The following is a 14,824-nucleotide window of genomic DNA, read 5'->3' as shown; positions in this document are numbered from 1 at the left end:
CTACAGAGTGCACAATATTAGGATAGCGGATGTAAGGGATGTGCGTGTACTGCTCCAGATCACCACTACTACATAGTGCACAATGTTAGGATAGCGGATGTAAGGGATGTGCGTGTACTGCTCCAGATCACCACTACTACATAGTGCACAATGTTAGGATAGCGGATGTAAGGGATGTGCGTGTACTGCTCCAGATCACCACTACTACATAGTGCACAATGTTAGGATAGCGGATGTAAGGGATGTGCGTGTACTGCTCCAGATCACCACTACTACATAGTGCACAATGTTAGGATAGCGGATGTAAGGGATGTGCGTGTACTGCACCAGATCACCACTACTACATAGTGCACAATGTTAGGATAGCGGATGTAAAGGATGTGCGTGTACTGCTCCAGATCACCACCACTACATAGTGCACAATGTTAGGATAGCAGATGTAAAGGATGTACATGTACTGCTCCAGATCATGCCAGCTGATTACTTCCTCCCACTCCCGCCTCCGAGATTTTGCCCGCACTGCTCCCCACCTCTGGAACTCTCTCCCACTCCCCATCAGACTCTCCACCTCTATGCAATCCTTCAAACGGGCTCTCAAGACCAACTACTTCATCAAAGCCTTCCAGCTATCATTCTAGCTCCCTGCTACATGCTCCTTCCTCCCCATCTACCCCATCTGTGTCACACCTGTTTGTCTTCCCCATCCTTTTAGAATGTAAGCTCTTATGAGCAGTGACCTCTACCCTCTTGTGCTGCTCCCTACTTTAGTGTCATCTACTTCTTACTCACCATTAGGGCACCTAACACTTGGTTGCTTATGCTCTGTTGCTTATCTGATTTTAATGGTCACCATTATATTATTAAATTTTATTTATAGGGCACCACAAGTGGTCCGCAGCGCCGTACATACAGTACTAATGTAGCAATGCACATTATATTATCCATGTCCTGGTCCTGTATTGTATTGTTCTGTAAGTCGTTTGTCTAAAATTTGTTTATGTACTTTGTTAGGCACTGTGGAACACTTGTGGCGCAATATATATATAAATGATAATAATCACCACCACTACATGGAGCACAATGTTAGGATAGTGGATGTAAGGGATGTTGTGCGTGCACTGCACCAGATCACCACCACTATATAGTGCACAATGTTAAAATAGAGGATGTAAGGGATGTTGTGCGTGCACTGTACCAGATCACCACCACTATATAGTGCACAATGTTAGGATAGTGGATGTAAGGGATGTTGTGCGTGCACTGTACCAGATCACCACCACTATATAGTGCACAATGTTAGGATAGCTGAAGTAAGGGATGTGCGTGTACTGCACTGGAACATCACCACTACAAAAAGATGTGTCCTCCGTAATTGCAGCCCTTCTAGTCGCACCTTGTCCCGTGCGAGTTGTCATGCTGAGCGTCTTTTTGTACGTCTTTATTGATGCAATGCATCTTATTTATAATTAGTTGTGAATCATACACAAAAGCAGACTTTGCTGATTAAAATGACATGCAGCATGTGCATGTTCTGTGTGCACCTGTATCTGTATATAAAAGCTACATTACAGGGTCAGCGGCCGGTTTCCACACCACGTTCCGTTGTGATGATTTTACAGACTCGGCCGCATACAGAACATGCATATGCCACATATCATATTAATCCGCAAAGTCTGTTTGTGCTTCTTATTCGCATTGCAAATAAAATGCATTTGCGGTAAAAAAAAAAAAAAAAAAAAAAAGACATCCGGCACCAGGCGAGCTGCACGGGAGCCGGTGGCTCTCATGTGCCCTGTGTAACGCGACTCATAACGCATGGAGGATAGACAAGGGAGGACATATTTGTAGTGCACAATGTAAGGGCTGTGCACTGCACCAAAACATCACAACTACACAGTGCAAAATGTTAGGCTACAAGAAGTAATGGATTTGAGTGTACTGCACTGGATCACTACCACTACATAGTGCACAATATTATGCTAGTAGATGTAAGGGATGTGCGTACACTGCACCAGAACATCACCACTACATAATGTTAGGCTACCGGATGTAAGGGTTGTTGTGCGTGCTCTGCACCAGATCACCACCACTACATAGTGCACAATATTAGGCTAGTAGATGTAAGGGATGTGCGTGCACTACACCAGAACATCACCACTACATAATGTTAGGCTACCGGATGTAAGGGTTGTTGTAAGCATACTGCACCGGAACACGCAAATTTAAATCACATTTAATGGAGCATACACACGGTCAGATTTGTCAGATAAACGATTTTACCAAAGTTTTGAACGATTGAACGATTTTTGACTGCATTAAAATGAATGGAATCGTCCAAGTCTGACTGCAAACACATCAGATGTCAGATATCGTTATCGGACAAACGGGAATGCGCATCGTTCATCGTCCAGGTATGTCAGATTTTCCTTCAGATATGAACGACTGAACGATTTTTAAATCGTTATCGTTCAGATCTGAAGGAAAAATCTGACTGTGTGTATGCACCATAACTGAGTTAACTCCTAAGACTGAAAGAAACATGAAGAGATGAATTCAATATGCACTGTTTGCAGACACAGGATCTCACCTTCTGAAAGAAATCTTCACCACTTTTGCCTTTTCCTTCTGCTGCTGCTGTGAAAGGAGAAAATAAAAAATCAGTTTACTGACATGCATATAATAAATCTGCACACAAAGTCAGGATATGCCACGATTGACTAAATTAGCTTTTTCGATTACAGGTCAAATGGACATTGTCTAGAATAGTTACAATTTACAAGTAAAAGGCGTTCATTGGCCTCATCACTTTCCTTTGCACACAGGCTTTCTCCAGTCCCATTCTATGAACTTCAATTTACATCTTAGTAGGATTGCAGATAAAAACCAACACAATTCTTTTAGAGTTCCTTTGTTATCAACACGCAGTCACATAACAAAAGCTTGGAAGATTTGGGATGTTGATTCCACTGTATAAAACTAGAATATTTTAGAAAAAGGAAAATAGTAATGTGATAATTTTTATCCAATTATTAAAATAAATGCCTTTGGATTGGTCTTTTACAGGGAAGTAGTTTTAGAGACGTAATTAAAATTGAAAAGTGTGTATTTTGTTTTGCGATCCAAGGGAACAGTAAAATATATGGACGCCATGTGGACACTGTTCAAACTGAAAATTTTAATGAGGTTTTCAGAATTTCATAATACAGGAGTGCAATTTGTACTGAAAGTACTGAACTGCGCGGCATAGCAGTCTCCCCCTGTTCCCTGTCTATTACGTTACCCGCATCCCACCTAGTTACTTATTGTTAGAAACCAACATAGATAGATTACCAAAAAATCTAACACGTTTGTGAATGTTTGCTCTGTCTCACGTATTTCGACCCCCTGAGAGAAGATATGTCTCTACTGTTTAACGAATAATACAATAAAACTTTAAAAAGAGAGGAAAAAATACTTTTTGTAACGGAGACTTGCTAATTTTGCCAAAAAACAAACAAACAAAAAAACACAAACCACTGTTTCTGGTTTAAGGGGGTTGGGTAGAAAAAAAAAAAAAAAAAGTATAAAAAAAAAAACTTAATAAAAACAAAAACACATTGTCCGTGAACTAACTCACAGCACAAAAACTATTTGTGAATTAGACTTGGGGGCCCCATTTATCATTGATCGCTTTGCAATGAGATCAGAGCATGCCAGTAACGCCCCTGATCGCATTGCAAAAAGGGATCTCTTCGGCCGGATGCATTATCGGGGATATGGGCTCCGAAAGGAGTCCGTCCCTGCGATGTCTCCAGAGAGCGGCCGGCCACTGCAGGAGGTGGTGTGTGTGCGCAGTCCCATGGACTGCACATGCACATTCACCATAGCCGGGGAGGGTTTCCGGCGGATCCTTCCGCCAGCTAATAGTTGCTGTAGCCTATGGGCTACACAACGCACTAACACCATGTTCAGATTGCGTTAGCTGCCGGGGCCAAAATCTGGAATGCATCGCATTCCAGATATTGGTACATGTGGCAGCATCGCTTCGCCCATAGAAACCTATGGGGGAGGCAGCTGCCAGCGGCAATGGAGGGATCACAGCAGGTATCGGAGATACCTGCTGTGGTCCCTCCTTCATACATCCGGGGGATACTTAATATTTAAGGTAAACCCCATGAAAAAGTGCGTTTTCAGGGATTTTACCTCAAATACATTTTGATAAATGGGCCCCATAAACCCCTGTGCTAGTCCTACCTAATCTTTATTAGACTTTGACAGCAGCAAACTGCATACTAACATTTTGCAATCTCTATTCACTGCAAGCACTGCCTACTGAGGTTTGCTTCAACTAAATATTCCCTGATTGGAGCAGGTGTTAATCAATAATGCATTAAAGTTCGCCATACCTCCCAACATGACCCTCTCCAGGAGGGACACAATGCTCTGGTCCTGGATTTCCCTGGTAATTTATGATTGGTGGTGGCTCCAGGGGTGGGGCTGCAGTACAGTCCAAAATTCACATAGGGGAGTCAAAAGAACTGCCAGTGAGTCCCAGCCAGTGATGTTGGGCAGTGTGTGAAATGACAGTTGGTGTGACTCCCCTATTTGAATTTTGAACAGCGCTGCAACCCCGCCTCTTACCAGAGAAGTCCAGGACCAGAGCATTGTGTCCCTCCTGGAGAGGGTCATGTTGAGAGTATGGGTTCGCAACACAGGGCCTTATTTATCAGCGAGTGATATTCTTGCTGTCACTCGTTACTAATTTTAAATGGTGCTCCAACCAATCAGCTCCTGTCATGTGTTTGAAAAATGACAGTTAGGAGTTGATTGGTTGGAGCACCATTTAAGATTGGTGAAGAGTGATAGCAAGAATATCACCTGTTGATAAATGAGACCCTTAGGCCCCCATTTACTAAGAAGTTTTATCATCAAAACGAGTTATAAATGTCACTGCGTATGATAAATGGTGCTCCAGCCAATCAGCTCCCAACTATCATTTTTCTAACAGTTGACAGTTGGGAGCTGATTGGCTGGAGCACCATCATACAATGTGACATTTATCACTCGTTTTGGTGATAAAACTAGTTAATGAGGCCTAGTGCGCTCCTGTAAGTACTGTATATGCTGCAGGGAAAGCATGTGTAGCAATGCACTTCATCACATAGATGGAGGTGTTGCACACATACACACATATACAGATTATAAAATTGGGCCCTAAACTAAATGAAGGGATCACGCATGTTTGATGTGCACATGCCACAACCGCAGTTAGGTTATCACACAAACATATCGTGCAATGCCTCAGAGACTGGAGAGAAGAGGACAGGGAACAGAGTGCTAGGGTGACCCGGCAGATGCTGGGTTAATTTACTTAAAAGTATATACTATAACACGGGGTATTGAAATGAGGATTCCAGACAGGCAGGTATTTTTGGTAAAGCAGTGGCTTTTTAATAGCAGCAAACACTGCACCTTAGCATATGTGAGTTTAGGCGTGCACACATACAGGCACATAACATACAATAAACAAACATACTGTAAGTCTCAGCACTCCTTGTGCTAATCAGTCAGCAGTGGCTTGCAGCCACAATTTGGGCATGCTCTCCCAGCATAGCCCTTGGACCCTCCAGGTCCCGGCACCCAAATGCTAAGCACCACCCCCAGCCTATCGCCTGGCTAGCTTATCCAGCATCAGGAGCAAAGAGCAACAGGAGTGTGAGCGTTTTAAACCCTTCCTGTGCTGCGTACTTCCTGCTGGCTCTGGGCAACCTGGAAAACCCAGAATTCTATATTTCCAGTTTGAGCTGTGCAGCCCAGAACACCCAGAATTCCAAACTTCTATTGTAGGTGCAGAATGTGCTGGACTGGTTTTCCTCTCCCTTGGAGGGAGCTGATCCCACCAGAATGTGGGTGATTCAGGTGATAGACCACCCCTCTCACCACAATACATATACACACCGTCTCAGAAAAATCATTATTAAAGAGAGGCACTTTAATCATTATGCTTTATCTTATTACAAACTATGACTTGCCATAATTTTAGAAGTCACGTGAGATGGCTTACATCTTTAGTTCCTTTACTTGGGATATGTGGGGTATAGCTTCCCTATGCATCTTTAAAACTGCTTCATCTACACTCTGGTTACGGTATTCCATGCGGTACTAGTTGGTGCGATTACTGTATATGAGCATAATAGGAATTATGTCATTATGCAATTGCTGCCTCTGCTTGTATGGCTTGCATTGTACAACTTTCATGTTAATGTACATCAAATATTCATAAGGAAAGAAATCCTGTTCCTTCAAAGCTATTTACAGGTGAGACATTTACTAAGCAATTTCTCTGGTACATGGCACCGTAGTAACTGAACAACAGTTATATCAGTGATGTCACTAGTTCCTGAATTAAATGGGCGCATTCACTAAGAGGACCAACTCTTACAGCATCCTAGGAGAATTCCCCTTTAATACTTTCTCCACTGCTGCTGTATGAGACACTGCGGAAGATCTCCACATTTTAAGCTATCACCACAAGTTGCATTTAAGTGAGCACACAGTGAAAAGGGGATGCGTTCAATTTCCCGGCAAAGGGGATGCCAGCGATTATAATACTGCCACCGGAAACACGACACCTCTCAGAATCCTGCATTGGCATCCTGAAGGGTAGTAGGTGCTAGGCACTAGGGGGGGAAGGTTAAGTTTAGACACCGGGGAGGGAGTGTTAGCGATAGGAAAAGGGTTAGGATACCTACAGACAGTGTCGGCATCCCGTTTCCAACCCACGAAAACCGCATTCCCTTGATTTGCAAATACAAGCATGTGTTTCTTTCACCGGGAGTGTTACAAAACCCAAACACAACAAAACGGGTGGAGTACCCACCTTTCAGTGGCAATGTCACTCCAACGTGATCAGCCACTGTGAGGAACACTGCCACACAGTTTAAGTAGTACAAAATGTCAAGAAAAGTATGGGCAATCTCATGGGGTTTTCCAAATGTGTTTTCTTATATTACTACTGTGGGGGATCATACCTAGAATATACATATCCACATCTAAAATCTGCCTAGTCCTGAGCATACCGAATAAAAGATCCCCTACCAAAGACTAGATCTGAAGCTCCGATTGAGCTAGGGCCAATAAAAAATACAAAATCAATATTTTTTCTCTACAGAACAGAAAAATGTCCGTAATTACTATAAAATGATATATGGCTGTCAGGAAAGTGCAAGAAAATTGTAAAAGATACAAAGGGCTTATACAGTACCAATACTATTAAGGTACTTTAAACTGTCAGCAGTAAAATTCATGAGATACACGAAGACCATGCTAATCTAATACTTTCATACAGAGACATCGGTGAGTAACTGGGCAAAATTTTTTGCTGGATAAAAGACATTTGTTGTTCACATAAATTAGTGCGTTAATGGTTAGCAGTCAAAGTTACTCATTTATTCTAAACTCAAGTTCCAGAGCGACTTGTTTATTTCACCAATTCATTTAAACTGCTGCGAGTAATGAAAACTAAATATTTAACATTTTCTAAATAGTTGAACCTCTATAGCTCCATGTAGAGCCTTCAATCAATCATTTAAATAAGATAAAATCAGTGGTATGAAAGAAAAAAGTAATTGTGTAGAAAATAATCTTTTTGATATAAACTTTGAGTAAATCATCAGCTGCACATTACAGTTAAAGTTTCCAATGCCACAGTAAATTTTGGGGGAGTTTTAGGACAAAAGGCAGATGGGTACAAAGTTGTGGCTGGGAATGCAACACTCAACCCTTTAAATTATCATATTATTAACATATACCTATAACCTGCAGCAGTCATTTGTTGGGGGCAGCCTATTAATTCATTGTGAATCGTTAACTCAGATTTACTAATCATCAGGTTTTGGTCCCTCTAGATCAGTGGTTCTCAAACTCAGGGCCTGATTCAGAGCCGCTCATAAGCGGCTGCTTGTTCGCTCTGAGCGATGTTCGCACAACTGCGCATGCGTATGGGTCGTAATGCGCATGTGCAAACCAGTCATTGTGGTCGGAAATCATGCGCTCGCAATACAGCGAGGGGCTGCTAATTTGATTGACAGAATGTACCATTTGTGGGTGGTAACAGGGGAAGGTGCTTGAAAACGGGGGAGTGGAGATCCGAACGCAGGCGTGCCTAACGGTCGAAAGGGCGTATAATGGGAGTGCATAATTAGTAAAGGAGCGTCATCGACCACGTCACTTGGTTGTCTTTTAGCCTGAACTGCTTGCAGTGATAGCGGTAGGAAAAAGCTACCACAAGCACTGCGAGCAGTTCAGATGCCTTTCGATGTACCCGATTAATCTAATAAATACTGGAGATGACGTGTGATGCGAACGGAAAAGGGGCGTCTTCACAAAATAGCGAGCGCATTTTTTGTTCACTCGCTCAGACACAGAGGCATCAACAAACTTCAAAGAGCGATCGCTCAATTTAAATAGCCGGCCTCTTTTTTGAAACGACCGTCCGCAAATAGCGTCTGGCTCTGAATCAGGCCCTCAGTCCCCACACATGTCAATTTTTCCAGGTCACCCAGCAGGTGAACAGGTGTATTCATTACTCTCACACATTTTAAAAGATCCACAGGTGCACAGAATTATTTCACTTGTGATTCTGTGAGGAGACCTGGAAAACATGCACTGTTTGGGGTCCTGAGGACTGTGTTTGAGAAGCTGTGCTCTAGAATATCGGCAACAATAAGAAATTCACATTTGCCTGAATTTACTAAAAATCACATGCAGGGGCAGGAACTCTGAAAGGAGCCCATCCTTGTGATGTGTACAGAAATTAAATGATTGCAAAAGCAAGGTGTAAATGTTTTTAATGACCACCTTACTCAATAGAGTTCATTTTGCAGGAACTGGTCCAGTTTGTCTTATTACACTAATTCTTCCACCTCTGTACATTACATTACAGACAGAGAACAAAAGTGAACCACATCCTCACAATGGGCTACAATGCCACACAATACACTGGCCAGTTTCCTGACCACCCAGAGTGCCAACGTCCATGAGATAATTTAGAAAAAGGTGGTGCAATGAGGTTCCATTACAAAAGCACAGTTGCAGACAGACATTCTCAGAAACCTTTCCCAGATTCCCTGAAGCAAAATTAATTTTAAAAGAAATTTCTGCACAAGTACCACCGCAATATTTTATAGTTTTTAGCCAGTCTCAAATATTTGTCATTTCAAGCAATGGCTATACGAACTCAGGGAAAAGAGTGAAAATACTCTGTACCTTTCAAACATTTAATAAAACAGAAGTCCTTGTGCTAAAAAGTAATACATTTGTGTTGGCAACCCTTATATTATAATATACATTACCAACGCTACAAAAGAGCATTCATAACAATGCTTCTATCATTACACAAATTAAATGTAAAAACTCCTTCACCAGTTCCAAATGGGAGGTCATGAAAACCAGAACAGATGGGTGGTACAACCCACAGCAGAACCAGAAACCACAAGCGCCGAATGGCTTCCAGGGCTCGGTAATTGAACAGTAATGTAGTCTAATATCAACTGCGTAACCTTCCAGGTCGTGTTACTTTATACAAAACATAGGGCCACCTCTGAAGAGGTTTAGAAGGGTGGCACAGTTCTGAGCCAGAGCCAAAATTAATAAACATACATTTGTTTAAAAATCATTCAAGTTAAAATTATGTTCTGGATATCTCGAAACTTTAGATTTTCATTTCCCCAAATCAGGTGTTTCTTTTAATGTACGTTTAGACATAGGTCATACATTAAACAAATACAACACGAGTACAAGTGTTATTACCAGAGTCTAATAAAGCAGGCATATTGTCTACCAAGTGCAGTGGATCTTGCTTTTTCACTTATAGCTCTTTCGCAAAGTAAAATTTCTAATTAATGTATACTACTAGGAAAGTATGCAGGAAGTTACACAGCTGTGGTGCAGATCCATTTAAATAAAATGACATTGGAATCCCCTGCTTTACCACAAATACAATGCAAAGACCTTCCAAAAGAAACAGTATGAGTAAGGTGTTTATTATACTGAAGACAGACATTAAAAGTAATCTTATTACGCAGAGTGCAACCCATTCCTAGATGCCAGCTTTCACAGTTTATGGTGAGATTTTAAATGTTCTCGATGAAAGAATTTGAATTTTTTTTTTTTTTTTAAATTCATTACCGTGTCCTGTCTTTATTACTGAATATTTAGTTGGTTTTTTTTTTTTTTTTTTTAATGTTGACATATATGAAAACAAAATCCAAACACAAATCTTATTATATTAGATAATGTTGGTGCTTAACCCAGAGTTTTGAGCTGGGCATCCACCATACAATTTTCTGTCAGATATCTGTCCAATCTGGCTGGTTGGAATGAAAACCTGGTAATGTATGGGAGCAAATGACAGTTGATCATATGGTTTTAAACACTGAAAAAAGGACATTTTTATTTATTATTTTTTTTAAATCAGTTAAATTTGTGTGTTTGAACAGCCACTTTTAGCTATTTTCCAAATTGGTTAAGACAGTGTTTGTGACCAAATGGACGATTGTCATTTGCTCCCATACATTACCAGGTTTTCATTCCAACCAGCCTGGGGCACTCTGACCGAGTATACATTAAAACTTAACTTTTATTAATGAAATTTAAGAACATTTATATATAGTGGGTAAATATAAAACTAACCTAATGAGTAAATCTCAAAAAGAGGAGTTAGCCAAGTCAGTCTAACTCAATAGAGGTCTGTTAAATGTAATAACCAATTACTTTAAGTCTAGTTAGATCCAACAATATGCACACAGGTTGACTAACAACAGATCATACAAAAGGCAAAAAAAATAATTATATATATATATATATTTATTTTCAGATATTTTGCACATAATCCATCAATCATATAAATATCAAACATTTGTGCATTAGTCAAATCAACAGAAATTATCTCCATCAGGAAATATTGTTTAAAATGCAGCCATTAAGAAGGTATAGTGCAATGGCCATAAGTATAACACCTTAGCAACAACGTTTCTATCAGATAAACATAATAGTGGGTAGTGGTAGATAAATAAGCGCACTATATGGGGTCGTCAGTTGGTGCACATTGTGCGCTAAAGTATCCTGCAATGAATAATGTGTGAGGGTACCATTTTCTCACAACTAAGAGTTGAACGATCAGTTTCGGGAAGCTGGAGCTGTACTTACCCCTCCGCGGTCACCGGGAAGCCAGGACGGAGACTGTTCCTGAGCATATGACTGAGCATGCGCAGAGGAACAAGCAGAAGGAATTGTTTTCAAAATCCCAAAACAATACCTTCTGTGACATCGCAGGGACAGTGTGTTACCGCAACAGCTGTCCCTGCTCAAAATATTGCTGCATAGCTTACATATTTTATCATAATTGATAAAATCTCGTGACGATGTTGCCCGATAATATTCTGGGCAACATCGTACCCTTGCTGCATAGACCCCTCAATGAGAGTATCTCTACATGAAAAGGTGAGCGAACAGGTACACAATAAGGTAAGATTGATTAATGATCACTGTATATGTACGGGGAATGCAATGCTGCGTCCTAACGTTATGCAGAGAAGCAGTGAACAGCAGGTGAGTGATGTTTCCTGCATACAGTGGTAAGAAATATAGAAGAGAAATACATGCCCAGGGACTAGGTTTAAAATTCTGTGTGAACCCTGTATGTATGTGTATATTTTTGTATGATCTACTGCTAGTCAACCTGTGTGTATCCTATATTGTTAGATCTAACAAGATTTTAAGTAATTGGACTATTACTTAAATCTGGGTAGGTATTGCATATTAAACAACATTGTGTATTATAAAACAAGTAATATATTAGCTGTCAGTCTTTTTGGAAGTAATTAACTATATTTATACAAAAATAAAAAAACATATCAAGTTATCTTTAACACATTTTGATGGTACTGTAGAACATGGATTCCGATTTACAAAAACATACATAGTTAAGGTTTTATGAACATCCATTACAATGGCTCTCCGAGGGTGTGTCTAGTGACTGGACTTTGAGGTGTTCTGTTTAGTCTATAGCTCCCAAGTTTCTGAACAGCTAATGGAGAAGTGCTAGGCATTTCCACAGTACAACTGAACTAATCAAGGATAAGCCAGTGAGGTGCACAAGAGATAGCCTAGGTAAGTATTCATCTGCCAAATAATACAAATTTATCTATGAAACTGAGGGCCTTATTCAATTAGATGTGAAAAGTATGAATCCATGGAAAAGTATCGCGGATGATGTAATTTCATCAGGCGGAAAGTTTCCGCCACACTCAATTCCAAAGACTTTTCGCATACGCGAAAAAAAAAAGTCAATGCAATGTAATAGGCGGAAAAGTTTTGCCTATGAATAGCAGGCGGAAAAAAGTGCAGAATTGTGGTTTTGGGGTGCAAACTTCGGGAAACCCCCCTGCACCCATGGGACAGTCCCCCAAAGATAAACTGTCAAAAAAAAATAAAAAAAATATAAAAAAAAACTTTAGCACACCCCAAAAAAGTACTTTAATTTTGAGGACGAAAAAGTTCAAAGTTGGGGGACAAACTTAAAAACTAGTGAAATAGACTTCTGGGGGAGGTCTCCAAGTATGGGGCAAGTGTTTTTATGATTGCAGGTGCTTGCGGAAGGTGGATTTTTAACGCATTTTAAAACTTCACTTTAGCAACTTAAAAATATGCTAGCCCCCATTTTAAAGTACCCCAAATTTGCTGGGAGTAGTTAGTTTCATAATAAAATACTGCTTAATGCTATTCTTCACCCCTTGTGTTAATGCGCTAATTGGCACCAATTGACAACTTAAGTACCCCAAATACATTCATTAGGGCTAATCGGGGGCATCTATAGTGATCACCAATGTTAGTGCATCTTTTGGGGGGTGGCAGGCTGAGTTCCCAATTTTTGACAGAACTTTCACCTGTTTCAGTTTTGCCGAGTGCAGTCTTCGCGTACTCTCTCATTGAAAACGGCGAATAGCGGGAGCGCGCCCGATACTTTTCCGCATGCAAAACACATGATGTAGGCAAAAAGTCCAGCAGGCGAAAAAGTATCGTGGGTGCAAAACGAGCTTCAACACAAACTTAAAAAGATTCAAAAGCAAATTCAATAAATGATTGAAATGAACCAAACAGGGACAATACCCACTGTACAATGGTCAAGTCCATCAATAAGTAAATGAAAAGAGAGCAACTCTGAATTTGTGTACTGTAATACAAAACCATCCTACAAAACTGAGACTGGCCATAAAGACATAAATCTGACAATTCCATAGCACAGATGGGAGAAATGGTCCGTGGAGAAATGGCCCAGGGACTTTATAGCAGAGAGACCGAAATTACTGCTGAAAACTTGAATAGAACCTAGTCTACAAAACCATAGTTTTATCAGGCCATTAATCTTTTAGCCTTAGCACCAAGTGATCTTTGTGGCTCAAGCCCAATACCACTTATCACTATTCCCTTACTATGAAACATGTAATTGGGAGCATAATATGAGGAAGCTTCTTGAATCAGGAATTGGAAACCATGATAGAGTAGAGAAGTGGTTCTCAAACTCTGTCCTCAGGACCCCACACAGTTCACATTTTGCAGGTCACCCAGCTGGTGCACATGTGTATACATTACTCACTAACATTTCAAAAGATCCACAGGTGGAGCTAATTATTTCACTTGTGATTCTGTGAGGAGACCTGGAAAACATGTACTGTTTGGGGTCCTGAGGACAGAGTTTGAGAACTAATAGAATGACTTGTCTGATAAAGGATAAATTCCTGGAGGCAGGAGTGGGAGGTGGTCATCAATTGGGAAGAAAGGCGGCAATCATAGGCAAAGTGGGGTTCAGGAGTGTGGAGGGGTATTAGATAATGTAATTGCAGGAGAAGGTGCTTCTACAAACGTATTAAAAACAAGTTACTGTAGTTGAATAACTATTTAAATTAATTGTGCCTATAAGCAAATAATGTTGGTGTTTACACCATTGTGTTTATAAACTGCGATGCTGCTTTAACATTGTACAAGTGCTGCACACTATTTTTCATGTGTTACATACTAAGATTGTGTTGGTACAGTAAAGTACACATGCAATACACAAGTTCATACAGAGTTGTTTTTGTCTTTTTATTTTACATTATTTTGCATTAATCAGTTGGAAGAGTTTCTGAATAAATCCATTTTAATTCCATGATGTAAGAAAAGAAAATAAACATGCCAAAAAGGAAGATTTTTTTTATTTTAAAGTTACTGTGTAAACAAATATGGAGAACTAAACGGTTACATTTAGGGGTAAATTAATGCCACTGAGCCAACTATGGAATCAGCATGCAATACCGGCGTCTGTTTAGCCGCTGGTTCAAATCCCGACACGAGAAGTCGGTCAGCAGGAGATCCAGATGCTGGCTGGTAAGTACCCTAACCCTCCCCTCTCCCCCCCCTCTAACACTCCCCCTTAGGGGGTGTCTAACCCTAAAACTCCTGGGGTGGTGCCTATCCCTAACTTTCACCCCCAAAACCTAACCCCGCTACACTCCCTAAATGTAACCCCCCCCCTTCCTCCCCGCGACTAACGGCTATGGACGCCCAGACTTACCTCGTTCAGATAGGGGTCGGTATTTTGACGCCTATCTGAAGTTCCCCGTCGGGCTTCTCGTGTCGGGATATAGACTGGCGGAATTTAGTGCGCCGGTCTATAAACTGCGTCCCCTAACTATATTAAATAAAACATTGGAAAAGGATGTCAAGATCTTCCCTAACAAATAGCTTTCACATTTTCCTCTTCCCTGGCACCCATATTGGCAAATCCAAAGGCTTTAGAAGAAAC

At 40.7% G+C, this 14,824-nt stretch overlaps 1 protein-coding gene across 4 annotated transcripts in view; it reads right to left on the bottom strand.

Moving 5' to 3' along the window:
* BICC1 (BicC family RNA binding protein 1) overlaps positions 1 to 14,824 on the bottom strand; it is a 272,218-nt gene that overhangs the window by 136,679 nt on the left and 120,715 nt on the right. For 3 of the 4 annotated variants that reach the window (XM_088450450.1, XM_088450451.1, XM_088450452.1), the window contains exon 2: positions 2,588 to 2,634. In XM_088450450.1, the coding sequence (XP_088306576.1) occupies positions 2,588 to 2,634 (47 nt within the window). The remainder of the gene's footprint in view (positions 1 to 2,587; positions 2,635 to 14,824) is intronic. The other variant, XM_088450453.1, reaches the window with a different exon arrangement.

The sequence above is a fragment of the Taudactylus pleione genome, unplaced genomic scaffold, assembly GCF_031769625.1.
Source record: "Taudactylus pleione unplaced genomic scaffold, aTauple2 ptg000518l, whole genome shotgun sequence".
NCBI classification, from domain to species: domain Eukaryota; kingdom Metazoa; phylum Chordata; class Amphibia; order Anura; family Myobatrachidae; genus Taudactylus; species Taudactylus pleione.
This window is presented reverse-complemented; position numbering and strand designations above follow the sequence as displayed.